General features: G+C 35.6%; 2 protein-coding genes across 3 annotated transcripts in view; one reads left to right on the plus strand and one right to left on the minus strand.

The window, feature by feature from the left end:
- Positions 1–14,580, plus strand: part of dtn (transmembrane protein 132C dtn) — a 177,823-nt gene extending 163,243 nt beyond the window's left edge. Inside the window, 4 exon segments of the mRNA XM_069040843.1 lie at positions 3,715–4,312; positions 8,836–9,263; positions 9,313–9,470; positions 12,722–14,580. Of these exon segments, the coding sequence (XP_068896944.1) occupies positions 3,715–4,312; positions 8,836–9,263; positions 9,313–9,470; positions 12,722–12,895 (1,358 nt within the window). The 3' untranslated portion in view covers positions 12,896–14,580.
- Positions 14,577–16,005, minus strand: mRpL16 (mitochondrial ribosomal protein L16). 2 transcript variants are annotated; one of them, XM_069040860.1, is made up of 5 exons: positions 15,853–16,005; positions 15,741–15,806; positions 15,531–15,688; positions 15,285–15,483; positions 14,577–14,870 (listed from the first exon to the last, which is right to left on the minus strand). In XM_069040860.1, exons 1-5 carry the CDS (start codon positions 15,881–15,883, stop codon positions 14,611–14,613), a joined length of 714 nt encoding a protein of 237 aa, XP_068896961.1. In that variant the 5' UTR covers positions 15,884–16,005; the 3' UTR covers positions 14,577–14,610. The 2 variants fall into 2 exon arrangements, with proteins under 2 accessions (XP_068896961.1, XP_068896960.1); XM_069040859.1 differs by lacking the exon at positions 15,853–16,005 and having other exon boundaries at positions 15,741–15,846.
- Between the last annotated feature and the right edge of the window lie 807 nt (positions 16,006–16,812).

Genomic DNA, 16,812 nt, shown 5'->3' on the forward strand with positions numbered 1-16,812 from the left:
GATTGTTTGGCCGATAAGCCTCTTAAAGGCTACAAATCGCTTAAAATCTTTAAAATTAGCTTGACGTTTCGTTTTGACAAGTTGTGACATTTATCAAAATCCGTTCACGCAGGAGAAAATTCTCAAATTCTGACAGTGTCGAACAAAATAGATTTTAAATACTACAGAATCCACTAACATAATTCCCTCCAAGTGAATTTTCACCTGAAAAAAATTTCAAATTTAATATAATTTGTAGAAAAAGAACGGTACAGTGAAGTTCCCTACACATTGTTTTTTCAGAGAGATTTTCCATTATGATTAGCAATATATTTTTTATGTGGATACAACCAAAAAGGTGAAAGTTTATCGAGACTCAATATCTCTACCAGAGTGATTATTCATACCCACGCTTGCTTTATTGAGGCCTAGAGCCGGTCCTGTCTCGGTGCGCAAAGCGGCTTATACAATTTTTCCCCCTTAATTAGTAGAAGATTATCCGAATCCTCTTAAGAAATAAACAAGATATTTTTAATAAAAACGAACTCTGTTGTTTTGTGAGGTAAAAAAAGTCACGTTTTGACCGTAAACATTTTAGTGAATTTCATAAAACGGTCGCTAATTAACGTGGGGCTGCTTTGCTATAAGAAATTTTATTACAAAAACGGGAGGGTCACAGTAATGATGCAAGCAGGATGTTTTGTGGAAATGTCGTTTTCGTAATTGTTTATTAGGTCGGGATCGTCAAAGTTTATTTTCCCGTCAGCGAAACGAGGGTGATGACTAAATAACCAGGGAAATAACTACACGAAAATGTCGTACGAAATTTTCATTTAATTCGTTTTTTTACGTTTTATTTACATTACTAATGTGATTTTTGATAAGAGTCAACGAGGCACGTAATAAATATGGCAATTAATTATTCATGGCATTACGGAACTGTGGCAATTCGAAAGTGAACAAAATCGAGAACGTCCAAATTAAAACGAAATCGTATCGTCCTGATGAACCCGGCTTTACTTGTTTTAATTAAAAGTAAAACCAAAAATTAAATTAGAGTCGTTAATTCGTGGCTGTCTCATTTTTCAGTCGATAAAAAACACGAATTTTACATAAACGTGTATATCTTAAGCACCAACAATCACGCGAAGGATTAGATTTTTATTAAATAAACAGGTTTATACATATTTTAGTGCGTCGGGGAAGTGGTTTTTGTTTTTTCATTTCATAAAAAGGAACTTGATGCTCGAGCTACCAACAGAGACATTTATTATTTATTTATAAAAATGTTATGGAAATTAGGGAGTTTAATGTACCATAAAGAACTGTCAGTTTTATCTGTCATCTGTCATATTCAATACAAAATGTCCATGCTGAATCTATTTTTTTCCTCTGCTCAAGTAATGATAATGATAATCGTCGAACTGAGTCATTTTTAATGAGTTTAATTAATTTAGAAATAATTACCGAAAAGCAATTTTGAATATTTTGTTTCTTATTAAAATAGCTAAAATCACTGCGGAAACTCTCAGAATCGAAATTTAATCGCCCAATCTGATCGTTTTTAATGAAAATTGAAGAATAGTTATCGAAAAAAAATGTGGAAGTGCTAGGTGGCTTGTAGATATTTTATTTCACATCCAAATTGCAAGAACCACTGCTGAAAAGCTCCGAATCGAAATTTAGGTCATTTTACATTTTACATTTACAAATAAATACCAAACAAGCAATTTGAAAGTGCTAGCGTTGTTGCCATTGATCATTTATAATTTAAAAAAAAAAGGAAAACGATCATTACTTTACAATGATAATAACTAATGTATCGAAATGATTTGGTATGTAATCATTTTTATATAGAAGACATTTTATTTTAAAACTTAAGATGTGATACGAGGCAGCGTATCGTTAAGAAAAGTAAAGTCCATTTTTTTCCAGACTGTACCACCCCTAAAGCCTTTCGTTTCGGAACATCTGTATCGTAAAATCTCCCTAGATCAAGTTTGAGGTTATGTCCATAACTTTCAAAAATTAGAAAAGTTTCAGGTGTTGCAAATTTTATACCAAAAGACAGACACTTTGACAATATTGTTTTAAAAAAATATGAACTTTACAATTGCAAACACAAATAGTGAAAACTTATTAGTTTAGACCTGACCTGACCAAATAATTTTTCACGTACTTTGTGTGACTACAAATAGAAATACAGAAATTTTTACAAAATTTATCTCGGTCCGTTTAAATTAATTGTAATATATTTTTTTATGGATCATCCTACAGTTGGTTGCAAAAAAAAAAACGGGAACTGTCAGAATAAAATTGATACATTTTTACAACTATATGCCGTTCACGATTATTTTAAACACGCAGGAGGCCGCGATATTTTTTTGTTAGATTGGCGTCAGGTCCTGTCATATGACGTTTCGTTTTTAAATATTCGCATTGTTGTCAATTCCGTCATTAATTTAGTTAATACGAATTTACCCAGAACTGCCCTACAAATATGTATGTTTCATTTCAATTACAATTTTACGATTATTATTCCTAATGCGTTCAATTATTTAAAAAATGTAACAACTTGGGAGCAGTGTTCGGTTGAATTATAACCTAAAATAGATTTATTAAGACAAATCACAATACTGCCAACTAAAATGTCAGATTTTCATAGATAGTCCGAATTTGAAATAATCGTGAATGGTTTATATTTTATAGTGTGAAACCTTTTTACGAGAAATAGGTTAGAATTAACGTCAAAATTCAATGACATTTTTTAAAATTATTTGATAGGGATTGTCAGGTAAACAATTAATTGACAAAGGGGACAAAATCAAATTTACATTAGGAAAATTTTCGTTTCCCGTTTTTTTTGCAACCAACTGTGCACTCATTACAATGAATGATCTCTAATTGGCAACACCATTTTTTTCACATTTTAATCGAGTTATAAATTTTTTATATGAGTTTACTACAAACAGCAACATTTTAATTTTTCAATGCCCACGTAAAAACAAATGACTGCGGTGATTATCACACCTCCACACTTTGTAACTTTTGCATAAATATTAAACGCCACAACACCTCTTCACTCGAATGAATATCCGTTTGTGAATTTTTTATTTTAGCAATAAAAACAAAGAGAAAAGTTAAATCCTACTTAATTTTTTCAAAGAATAAAACAGACGAAATATTTGTGCTAAACTTATTTATTTTCTCTTCCCGTAAATGAAGGGAATGGTTTTTTCACTTCTGGGGTAGTGCTCCTCACCTTACATTTGAGGGTTTTCACATTATTCTTTGCAGAAATTGCAAATCATAAATTACGGTAGTATCTTATCAGAGGCATCCTTTTTCGATGTTGCAACTTACGCTCTTTGATTTATACGAGGCTGGTTCATCATTTATTGTCCCTGACACAAGAGTAGCAAAGCTCATACAGTTTTATTTCTCAACAGTTACTTCAGGAAAAACCTTCCGGAGTTTTTTAACATGTCATCTCTCCGGTCGCGACACAGGTGGAGTTCTAGACGCTTCCGGATTATTTTTCGTGCGTTACGATATTGTTACCGCAAAGAGACACTTACAGCAGCCAACCTACATTTTCAACTTTCACTGACTGGACGTTTATAAGGATAGAAAACGTGTCCTTCGGCAAATTGTAGAATTTTTATTTTTTCAGGATCGAAATTTGTTGCAATGTCTTATATTCTGTTGGACGGTTCCGTTGAGTAAATGTTTCAGGAACCCCATTGAAAGACGACGACTCGCAAGAACCTAACGTGCAGGCCAGACAACTCCAGGGGGGTAAAGGCGTGTTGCGCCAGCACGCAACCCAGCACATGACCCCATTGGAGATAAGCATGTACGTTCTGTTGGGCACTTTCTGTTGTGCCATCGTCGTCTTCGTGGTGTCGTGCGTGGTGTACGCTTCGAAATTCAAAGCGGAAGAGGGCGCCATCGCTCCCGGCGTCAGGGCCGCTCCGGTGAATCCCGGAAGCCTGGTCATCCACCGAGAAAATCGCAAACCGAGAGAGACCACGACGAACGCGCACGACTGGGTATGGCTCGGCAGGGCCACTCTAGACAGCTCCAACAGGAACTCGTCAGTCGTGAATACCAACGGGAACGAGATGAGGATCACGACGAACCCCCTCAATTTGAATTATTGTGACCCCGACGACTGTCTGGCGACGAGCTTCAGCAATCCTAGTCACATAGAGTTGCCCAGCTGTTCGGCCGACATAAACTCGAACAGGCCGATCGACACCAACACCTATTGCAAGAGCAAAGGGGAAGCACCCGTTGCGGCCAGCACCGACAACGAGGAGCTGCAAGTGTGGTAATTAATTATTTGTAACTAGTACTAGATGACATGTATTTATTCTTACCATTCCACCAACTTGCTATAAGCTATCAGCGAGAAGCTTGTGCAAAGAGTTTGTAAGGCTCCGCGGTACCAAAATATTTTTCCGATTTCGTAAATATGTATACAACACGTAATAAGAGAAAATGACAACTATGAGGCCTTACCCTCAGAACTTGTGATTGATTTTACCATCTTAGGTAGTTAGTTCCCAGATAATACAGGGTTATTCAGGAGAGACTTCCGATGGAAATTTCGTTAATGCAACCGAAACTACAATTTCCAATAGTTTCTAAATAGCTTCCTAAATTTATAAAAAGTAATACTTAAATCAACGATTGCTGCCCCTTATTATCTGTCATGTTAGTTTTCACATTTTTAACTACAAATCATAATTTCTTAATGTACAGTTAATTTCAAAATGCCTAATCTAACCGAAAACGCGGAAGTGCTCAATGTTTCCAAATTAGAAGAAGGGTGGTCCATCCGGAGGGTAGCCTACTATTATAACATCGCAAAGAGCACCGTGCAGAGGATAAAACAGACAATATTATGGTGTTCTAAAATATCAGCGACATTTTATGTTGTCAAACTTACCTAACCTATACAGAGTGATTCTGAAATAAGTTTGGAAAAAAAACGGTAATTGGTGATGATGAGAAGAAGTCATTGACAAAAAAATTTTCTTATAAAAGTTTTTTCGTTTTCGAGATACAAAATTGCTAGTACGCTGCTGAGTTAAAGGTGATTACCTGATTATCTTGGTAGGTTAGGAACAATAATAATCAAAGGTGCCCGTCAGTCACAAACGTAACCTTAAGGACTCCTCTCGATCATTTCCATAGAATAGTATATTAAAAGACAAGTTTCATAAGACCAGTCTTGAAGCACGAATTCAAGATTAGAAAACGAGTGACGTAGCCACGAGTTATTTTAAAGAATGAGTGCTTCAAGGTCTTATGAAACAAGTTTTTTACACATTTTTTTGTAATTTGCCGTTTTTAAACAAAAATGTTTACTTTCCTCGATTTAGGGATTTTTGTGGCGGTTGGTAATGTCTTAATTTTAAAAGTGAAAATTTGATCAAGTTTTCAAAGTCGCCTTTTGTTTTATCCAAATTCTGTCACAAAACACGAATATGAAAGATAATCTTTCATGTACGCCCGCTGAAATACGTGAAATTGCCAAAAATACCGTCGCGAATTTGTTGCCTGATAAATCCTGATAAATAATTCTTTGCACATTTTGTAATTTAAACTGACGCATGACGGATCAAGCTATGCCAACCTAAAAATTTTCGTAAAATGTTCCGTGAAATAATGGCTATAAGGACATCCCAGATGATGACGTCGCGTTCGTTAATATGTCTATTAGAGAATCAAAATGGAGGCAAATTACAAAAACATTTACAAAGCACTGTGCTTGCACCTGTGGAGTTGCTAATGAAGTGAACAAATTCGGACAAATTTTCCCTATTCATAGTCGTTGGAAATACAAGGATATATCCTTTTGATTTCACCTCCAAAAGTCATTTACGCAGAATTATTTTGTGTCAAAGACACTCCATTTTTTTTCCAAACTTAATTCAGAATCACCCTGTATAAAAAAGATGACGCTCAAATTTCAAAAAGGCATCTTTACATGGGAAAAAATCTGTAATAAATCGACTTCTTGATTTTTGAAGTGTACTCGATTATTTTGAAATTAATTGTACTATTCCGGCCAAAAAATTTCGTCCACCCTTTTCCTGTCATTTCACAAAAATTGGGTGTAGTTTAACCTGTATTGTCATTATAATTGACGTTTTGAAATTTATTACTGTCACCTGTAAGAACATGTGAAGAACATAGACACAATTTGATTGATACATGTCAACATGTGAAGTGAGGTTATTCGTTCCTAAAGGCTGCTTTAGAGCATACGTGAGTGAGTGGAATGACAGTTGTGGACGAAATTTTTTATCCGCCATTGTACACAAAAGATGAAAAGACGGATATGATTCTCATATATGGAGGATGTAAAAAAAAAAATGTTGGCGCAAGCTGCATTTATTTACAGATGGCAATTTCCAAATAGGCAACATCCATGTTTGTTGTAAAAACTTTTGCTCATAACCTCAATAAAGAGAAAGTGTCATGATTAATCTTATTCGCCAAGCTACTTGGATTGCTAACTTATTTCAAATTAAACAAAATATCAAGTTCTAGGGGTTTCTTGTATTTTGGGTTGCATATAACGAAATTTTCAATGGAAGTCTCTCGTGAATAACTCTGTATAGCAATCAGCTGTATACATACAAATGCTTTCGTTTTGTTACTATTAGATATGTTGCTTCAAACCAAAAATCTGAAATCGAATCTGCTTCATAGTCTCATTAAACGCTTTTCGCATCGAAAGATAATTTTCTTTTTAAACCAAAAACAATATGCAAACACTTTTTTCTACTTTACGTCTGTATGAAAGCTATTACGAAACCCATTTTGCGTGCTGTAATAGGAATTTCCGTTTTGAAACAAACTCGTTACTTTTTCAAGATTAGCGCGACAAATATGAAATATCAAAATAAACGCCTAAACAAAGCGAATTTGAATTTAAGTTGTTTCCGTGGAATATACAATTGTTGTTAACATTAATCCTTACATTAGAAGTGTTTTGGGCAGTTAGACTAATCCTAATCTCGTATTTCTGTAGGGGTACATACAAAATTGTCTTCGCTCATTTTTAATTTGTTAATAACAATTGAAATTTTAATCTTCCAAACAATATGACGTTTGTTGCCAACCCCGACAAATTACGCAAATTTTAAAATTGTTAATTTTCACTTAAAGATGGCTTAAAAGGTGCAAATTAGAAAAAAATGTGTATGATTTCTCGTTTATAAGACATTTTGTGGCACTTACTCCTTACTCCTCGCAAGCTCGTCGTGCCGTAAACCCGTGCGTTCTACAAAATTCTTCTTATGAGACTCGTATCATAATATATTATTAGAGTTTTCCAATATTATTATAACATTGGAAACATAGTATCATCATTAAAAATAATACATCGTTTTTGAAAACCCACCAATATTGATACACATTGGGTGATTCAAAATGATTGTGGATCAGTATGGCAACTATGTATGAAAATGTATGTGGCAATTGTGTGGTTAGGATGAAGTCGACATTTCTTTGACAGTTGACAGTACTTATCCACAATCATTTTGAATCAACCAATAGAATACTGACAAAAAAAAATAGGAAAAAGAAAATTTAGATTTCAGAGTGGAACAAATAAAATTAATTTACCAGATATCCTCGTCGGCAAATTTGAAGAAACAAAACGTAAATTTCTACATAATTTACATAGGTATTATTTTATGATATCAAAAAAATCACTTGGGGGTAAAGTATCAGTTCCGAACTTCCGAACGGTACAAAGAACGAAATTACAGATCAACAGCAAGTCATTTTGGAAACATTTGCAAAATGAGGTTAAAAACCTCTGCAGCTAATATTGTGAACGGAATTTTATATTCAAATTTTTCAAATTCATAAATAATTTGGCCACAACCTTCAACGTATGTAAAAAAAAATACATTCAGCTTATTTGAAAATCAGACAGGGATGACTGTAAAAAATGCAGGTTGTTTTATTGATTGATTTTTCTTGTGAGGACGTTTTACTAAACCTTTTATTTGTCTTAAGTACCCTAAAAGATCCTACGAATATTAAAACTATACATGGGTGTCTAAATTATTTCTTCTCTTACCTTGAAAGATAGGAGAGGGTCGGTAGCCTGTAATGAGCCACTGAGGAATAATGAATTATCAAATCATGCCGGCTTATGCTATCAAATGTATGTACGATGGATTGTGCAGTTTTTAAAAAATAATGCTTAGAAAAATAAACCTTTTTTCAAAAATCAGATCCATAGAAACTATAAATTGGTTATTCGGGTGTTCAAATTTCTCCTCAAAGTTGACGTTGAAGAGTCGATTGTGAACGCACCACTCGTCAGTCTGGTCTGCAGAGTAAAAACACAAACAAGCAGAGATTAAACAATGCAAAAATGAGGTTAGATTTAAACAGCTGATCCGTGATCCGTAATCCGTGGTGCGTTCACAATCGACACTTCAACGCCTACTTTGAGGAGAAATTTAAATGAACATCCGATATATGCAACTCAATAAACACGTTTCCTGGAAACCATTTTTTAATTAATTTAAAAAATAAACCCATTTCTAAAAATCGAAGGACCAAGTCCCATTCGGTAAACCAATATGAGCTCATTGCAGTATCGAACCTTCTGCAAATTATAAAAAGTGGAAATAACTTAAGTTCATAAGCGTTATTTTGTCATATAGCTGTCTTGGTACCAAGAAGCCATAAGCTTTTTTATCGCAGTGGGCTTTCTGGTCATTTATTATCATTTAATAACTGTGGGAATCGTTTTGCAAAAATGAACCAAATTTCCGTAATTGATGAGAGACTAATCCATCTGACGCTCTCTTCTTTCAGGAACAAGCCGACACCACCCCCGCCGCTGCCCCCGCACGGTGTGCCTCTGCAACCGAAACCCCAACAGGTGGAAGACTATCGGCCGCCCGTTCCGCCCCATCGCAACATCGGAGTGACGAGTTCTCTTGAAGGAACCCCGCCGAGAAAGCATCACCACCACCACCACCACCGCAACAGCAAACACCAAGACAACAAACATCACCACAGGGCGGCGAGCGACTACGGATGGGCAGTGTCCACCGTCCAAGACGAGGACTTGGTGATGACGGCGAGTCAGGAACCGTTGAAGAGCGTTTTCGAATTCGACGACGAACCACCGAAAGAGGAGAAAAAGGAGGAAGTGAAGATGAGGAGTAAGCCGGCGAAGAACGACGACGACAACGTGCAGTTCGTGCAGTACCCCAAGTCGCCAAATTCGAACGCAAATGGTTAGTTTTCGATTTGTTTTGAATTGGTCGTGAGGAATCGGTGTTTCAGGGAGGAGTAGTGCAGAAGTGAAGCGCGCGACGATCGTGGGGAATCCCATGTTCAGCGCAGAGAACAACACAGCGACACCTGCCGATCTGCCCGGTTTGGACGACCTCCAACTCGACATGGACTATGATCAAATCATGCATTATTTTGATAATTTGAAGGTACGTTACACGAAAACGTAGAGAAAACATGAAAGACTGTGACTGGGTCATCGTCATATCATTTTTGAAGACTGCTAGATACTATCAAACAGGCTACCGCTCTATATCGCCATTTTTGGTTCAACTGAAAACTCTTGCTTCTTGACACCAATTTCTAAACTCGGAGGATCTAAAAATTGACCTATCCTGTTGACTTGAACTATAATACAATACCACAATTCGACTAGCGCTTCATTTGGCCTTTTATGCAATATTGATCATTGTCCAAGTGGTTTCAGCTTTATTTTAATGAAATCACTAAACGTGGAAACTAAAACGCAAAATATAAATGCAAGAATTATTGACGCTTTAGTGTTTTATAAATATCTTGAAAAAAAGCTCTGCTAACCTCCAGAGTTGTAACTTATCTTATAGCTAATGGATACATTATTCTTGGACATTTTGATCTTTTTCGTGCAATGCTCGATTATTTTCATTTTGAATATTTTGATTGATTTGACAGATCTTGTCATTTTGAATATACGGCGGTTGCGCTACCTAGAGGTAAAACGAGAAAAGTTAAAAATGTGCCAGATGTGACAATGACAAAAAAAATTATCCAGTGGTTTCCAAAAGAGGCTGCCGGAATTCTCCAGAGGTTCCGCAAAGATTATGCAGGAGCAAGAATCGTATCAAGAATCATATTGTATCAAAGTAAATACCGGGTGATCAAAAATGACTGAATCTGTTAGTAACAACGAAATGCATTTCCGGTTGTCAGCTTTGTTGTTGACAGGCAAATTTGAAATTTACCATCAGGGATTCATTTTTGTAATAGCATAAACATAACGTTCGTTTTAATGTCGTGTCAAGTTAAAAAAAGTGTCAGCTGATAGCTGATGTGATTTACATTGTTTTCAATCATGGAGGTATGAATCATCAGAGAAGTGGTCATAATCTGGTTTTTGTCTTGTTAGACGGGGTGAGCAACAATAACTGTTACAGTTGTCAATAAAAAAATTACATTAAATTTTCAAGACTGTGAATTGTACAGTTAATTTCAAAATTATAGAGTACACCTAATTTTCTACAGTGTGAATTGCACTTACATTTTTTGTCAAAGATCAATGTCAATTTTGACAAACAAAATGCCTAATTTAACCGAAAACGTGAAAGTGCTCATTCTTTCCAAATTAGAAGAAGGATGTTCGATCCAAATCGTAGCCCATCGCGAAGGGCACTGTGCAGATGATAAAACAGACAATATTATGGTGTTCTAAAATATCCGCGACATTTTAGGTTGTCAAACTTACCTAACCTATATAAAAAATATGACGCTCAAATTTCAAAAAGGCATCTTTACATGTGGAAAAAATTATAATAAATCGACTTCTTGATTTTTGAGGTGTACTCTATAATTTTGAAATTAACTGTACCTATTTCGGTTTGTTTTATTGACATTATTGACAGCTGGCATACATTTCAAATTTAAACGTCTTGGTTTTTGTAATCTTTTACCAATAAAATGGTTTTCTCGTTGGAACATGACATAAAAATCACCAAAAGTCACCAGAATTTATTACCAACTCAAACAGTACTTGTTGCTCACACGGTATTTTTTTGTTCGACACTGTCAGAATTTGAGAATTTTCTCCTGTGTGAACGGATTTTGATAAATTTGACAATTTGTCAAAACGAAACGTCAAGCTAATTTTAAAGATTTTTAGTGATTTGGAGCCTTTAAGGGGCTCGTTGAACAAAAAAACGTTGTATTCAACTCGTTCTTGTGTAATTTGGGCTTTTTTTGGCATGAGTGGACCAGTTTAAAACTCGAGTGACACTCGAGTTTTAAACTGGTCCACTCATGCCAAAAAAAGCCAAAATTACACATGAACTCGTTAAATAAATAACTGTTTCCCTAGTCTTTTGAAAAGCTGAGCAGACAAAATAATATGTTATGGAACCCACCATACTAAGCAATTTAAGAATCACAATAGAAAGAAAATTAAAAAAATATATATGTTTACCAGCTAATAATTCGCTATGGCTAAATGTTGCACTAGTCCAATTTTAGCTTATAACATTCTGTCAGATTTACAAAAAGAAAAATACAAAACATTACTTACCACAAAAAATTTAAACAATGTCAAGAATTCTTTTCTTCTCTATAGTCTTTGCCAAAATCAAAAACCACCGACACATTCTAACGCTAAATTATAACCGACCACGATGAAAAATTGAAATTTATTGAAAATTAACTTACAATGGGCTGTTCTCTTTCTCCAGTCGCGCTAATACCAGGTGACTTTTAATGATTGAAATTACTTTTGTTCGGTTGACAACACGTACGATTTTTTGTTGGTTCGCTTAACTGTCAAATTCAAATACGACAGTTCAACATTCAAAATAAATCATTGTACATCTAGAATTTTAGCCTACAAAGCGAATCAACAGACAACTCTTTGACAAATGACTAGGCGTACCAATTATTTGGGAGTGTTAACCAGCTAAATTTGTCTCAATCATTAAATAAAAGTCACCCGGTAGTATTCTTTTAGACTGATCCAGTCCGTTACTTCAAAATTTCAAATCTAACTTCTAGTGGCAAATAGCACGTTTTCCATTTTCCCCCTCATATTTCAAAGATTCCATAACTTTCTGCAACATATCTTTCAAAAATTTCATAGTTCTGTTTTCCTTAAATATGTACTTCGTTCATTTTTAACTTGTTGATCCATCACCTCCCTCTAATTTTTGCACACGTTGTAGTGAATCTAATGGTTCTGATTCTTCTTGACTTCTTCTACGTGCTGTTAACTTTTTCATACTCATTTGGAAGTTATCTTGCTATTATTAAGCTGACGACATCATATTCTTATTCTTCTTTCCTTTCTGATTTATTAACATTGATTTCTTTAAAAATATACTCATTCCCCTACATTTACTGCTTTTAGGATCTTTGCCGATATGCCGACTATACTTATTTGTCTCTGTTTCATTTTCCAACACAGTGTATTATAGTCTGACATTTTCTATCTACTCTCAACACTTTTAAACTCTCTCAGTGCTTTAGCCCTCCTCACGCCTCTCACATTGATCGCTTTTTCGTCACAACAATGCACCACATTAAATTAGAAATCAACCGGATAGGTATAGTATGGGCGATGCGATTTTATGGCGGCACGTTGGACCAAAAATGGCTCTCGGTGGCCGAGACGTGTGTGTCCGGCAGTGGCGGTGTGTGCGATTGTCGATGATTTGAACTGTTACAGGAATCAAACGCCTGAGTAGAAGAGATCATTGCAAAAATCCGAGACATTTTATTGTCGTTCAGCGAACAATACAGAGCTAGCGCCCTCAACGGCAACATCAGTCCAAACCACGTGACGAATATTAACCAAAGTTTCGATTACTTCTTTGACCATCTGAGTGAGTCGTACGCTTAATTATACACACCTCGATTAGGGTCAATTAAGAATAGAAAGCCTTCGCCTTCTTCTAATTGTATCAACATGTATACCCGTACTATAATACATGCAATCTGCAAGACTGAATTATATAGCTTGTTATTTAGTTATTTAAACAATAGTTGTGGCCTAAATCTTATTTATCATTCGTAGTCAACAGAATTCGAAATCTAAACTAATCAATTAATTGTCTTCTGTCTATCTGTCAACAGGTTTTTGTTCGTGAACTTTTAGGCCACAACAGTTTGTCCTTGTGAACTACTTAATCTATGTAGACATGTTATTATTACTGTTCATGTGTAGTAGGTTATGACCTTAGAGTATTAACAGCGGTGGCGGTCGTTACACGCCCGCCCCCGATCAAATTCAAACGCAATATTGTTTTTAAAGGGGTACAACATCGAAACGACTATGAAATGTTGAGAGGAGGTTTGCAGTGATCTGAAATGTAATCTAGTCAAAACCGTTTAGCTTTATTTAACAAGTATTTTATACAACGTACGAACAATTGCCATACTTAATGTAAGCGTTATAGATGCACAAATATGGTTCCTGAGGTTACTTGTGTTGTGTTATGTTGAAGAGGAAACACCTTCGCTTGGTTCTCTTTTTGTTAGGGAAAGTGCGAGCGTAGAGGCGTTTAGCGCCGGCGCCCTTTCGCATTTTCTTCTAATTATTATTTCGTCGATTAGAATTGTGTACAGTTTTGTATAATTGTGTAAATAGTAGACTGTATATTGTGCCCTGACTGAAACCGAAGAGGGGTTGGGTTACATTTGTGTTGATAGTATTATATTATATTTTTCACGGAGTACGTTGCGCTGGGTTCTTTTACTTGCTGCATGATACTCTCTTAATTATTTTAGTGTAATGTAAATAATAGACTGCTTTGAGAGGAGTACGGAGTAAGCTTAGGCGATTTATCAGTTCTAGTCCGCATCTAAATAAACGCAAACAAATTACATTTTCAATGTTTAGACATGCTTTCGAACTTTTAGACCTCTAGCACTATGGCAAAGCTTCTAGGACATAATTAATACACGTTTCCGGTTTTCGTACGGGTGCTCACTTTCTTTTCGAGACCATCTTCCATGACACTACAGTATTACAAGGTTTCGTTCGAGGCGATTTTGTGTTCAAATATCTGTACCGAGGGTAAATGATTTTTTTCGCTTATGAATGTATATATTAAATATAAAAAAAGTTATCATTGTTAATGGATATAAAATGTTAGAACTTCCCCTTGAGAATATTGTGCTTTCAAGATGAAAATTAAATGTTACATCGTATGTAGTTACGAACGTATATTCAATTTTAGTGCATTTTATACATAACATTCCCTCCTGCGCTAGAGCTTGTTTTAGATATAGAATTTTGTATAAAACTGACTTTTAATTTTATTCAACTGAACCAAAGCTACGATGGATTTATCGACGAGGCGTGACTTGTGTGATTGACATATCAGAAATTGTTTGCCCAACTTCCAATTGTTTGATTTGAAGAGAAGCAGTCTCCGGTGAGATGTTTTCGTTTAGTTGTTAAGCAGAAAATGTATGTCATCCATATAATTGATAACTTGGTGTAAATTGAGACAACTGATATATGTACAAGTACAATATGTAAGTTACCATACAAATCAGTAAAATAAAGTATTTGTAACTGTGCTCTCAACTTATTTTATTTCGATCACGCTCTTATAAATATTTTCCTAGATATTTAAAGTCGAACGGAGACATCCACTTGTGACAACCTCCCAAATTGTTCTGCATGACGTACTTCATCGTGTAGTAATTCTGGTTGTTGTCTTCTTTCCATTTCTCTTCGGCTTTCGTTTTCTCCATGATCTCTTGCGACACTGCCATTGCCTTGAACGGCAGCTTCATCGCCACGTCGTGCAAGAAATACTCCACTTCTTTGTACTCACACTTTCCTCCCAACTCCAAGATGATTCGACCTGCAGTAAAATATTACAGTTTTCTACAAAAATACAATTAAAGTTTATAAAAAAGTTTGTTGGCGTCGACCAACGTCTTTGTAGGAGGAACACATAAAAGCAACACGTGAGAACGCAACATTTGTAAAGCTCACAGCTACGAAACCAAGCATCGCAAGTATACAATGTCCAAGGTCAAAATGTGCGTCTTGAAGTTCCGACACTGAATATGTAAAAATATTTGACGTGATTTCATTACTATCAGAACAATGGCACATGTTAAAAAATTAGTTGAAGAATTTCCTTGTTTTGCTTGTTTTTTTTTCTAAACCAGTTTTACGTTTTCTGTTGTCCTTGTGCAGAAAAAAAAATACAACTGCACTTATTTGATACCATCACATAAATTAGACTGATATTATGAACCTGTTAAATTACCTGACTTGATGGGAGTTACATAATGATCGATGGCCCCTTTGCCGCCCCCCATTCGCTGTCCTTGCCCCTTTCTAGTAACAGGCTGCCAGGGCGGATCCACCCGCCAAACTGCGAACATCCTTTCTGGATCCATCTTGCGCCCAATAGTGAGACGCATCATGTCGAAATGCACCCATTTCAAACGACCACCACCCAACGCCTTAAAACTGACCATCAAACATACGAAGTTAAAAACAGTGATTGTACCATAATTCCATATTGTTTGTGAATGAGAAAGTTATGTACGGTTTCTGGGCCTCTCATTAATCTAAGTCTCTTCTGCATTTTTGGGGGTCTGATGCCAGGAGCTAAGTATGGGATTTTATCGATGAACTTCAATTTTGATTTTTCGGGTATTTGGATATCTGCAATCAAACATCGTAACGATCGTCTTCTTACAGATTCTTATTCACTCACGGTCGTAGTTTGGCGGGGGTGGAAAATGTTTCATCCCGCATGATTGCATTGTGGAGACGGCTGGAACTGAGAGCGCTTTGATTTGGCAGACTTTCAAATTGCGCATACTTACGCCTAATTAAAATCAGTTTATGTATATTCATTTTTAGATAAGTTTCGGTGCACAAAAGCTTGGTTATAGATTATGGAGCAGATTACAGGTTAGAAATTTGACATTTACCAACATTTCGACTGAAGCGCCCTCTGGCGCCTAATTTTCCTTCGACAGGGTTGGACTTAGAAATAATCACTCCAAAACAGAGCACAAAGCTAAAGAAATTCCATAAACAAATTTGGAAACACCCTGCACCTGCCATACAAGACATAAATATTTCAACTGGAAAATGTACGATATGACAATAAATAATCGTTTGGTAATAATAAAAACTGTATTTGTTACGCTTATAACAAAAAATTAAATAATCTAGTAAAAAGTAGGTATTATTTTTTCTCCTCATCCTTTAAAGTTTCAACTTCTTCGTCATCGAAATCTGGTTCGCTAAACACCCAAGACGGTGTAGAAAATCTTTTGTTTGCGTTCGGTCTTATTGTAGGTTCTTAAAAGAAAAAAGAATGTGTCATTTAATTTTAACTTTAACGTAGGTGCTACTTACCAATGTATTCTTTTTTCTTTTTTTTCCTGCAGTAACAATGTGCTCCTATGAATATACCGCTGAGCGGAATCAGTAATAGCAACAAATATAAATAGTTTAAGTTAAAAGATTTAAATATTGACTTGTCGGCTGGTTTGTCAGGAGGATCAGTTGGAGAAGTACAATTCAAACAAGAAGTAGTCGTTGCGAAGCTTGTGGTGTTGGTAGTAGAATTTATAGTGGTGGTAGGTTCAAGGATTGTAGTATCTGAAGAGTTGAACGTGAGGTTTTGAACAGGTGTTTCGACATGTTTCACAGTCGTATTTGTTTGATCCGACACAGATTCGTTATGTACATCGATACGACTTTCGATGGGTTGTTCAATTGTTGCGTTTTCGTTGTTTGTTTGAGCTTGTAAGGTTTCATTATTCGTATCAAAA

This window comes from Tenebrio molitor, chromosome 3 (genome assembly GCF_963966145.1).
Source record: "Tenebrio molitor chromosome 3, icTenMoli1.1, whole genome shotgun sequence".
Lineage (NCBI taxonomy): Eukaryota > Metazoa > Arthropoda > Insecta > Coleoptera > Tenebrionidae > Tenebrio > Tenebrio molitor.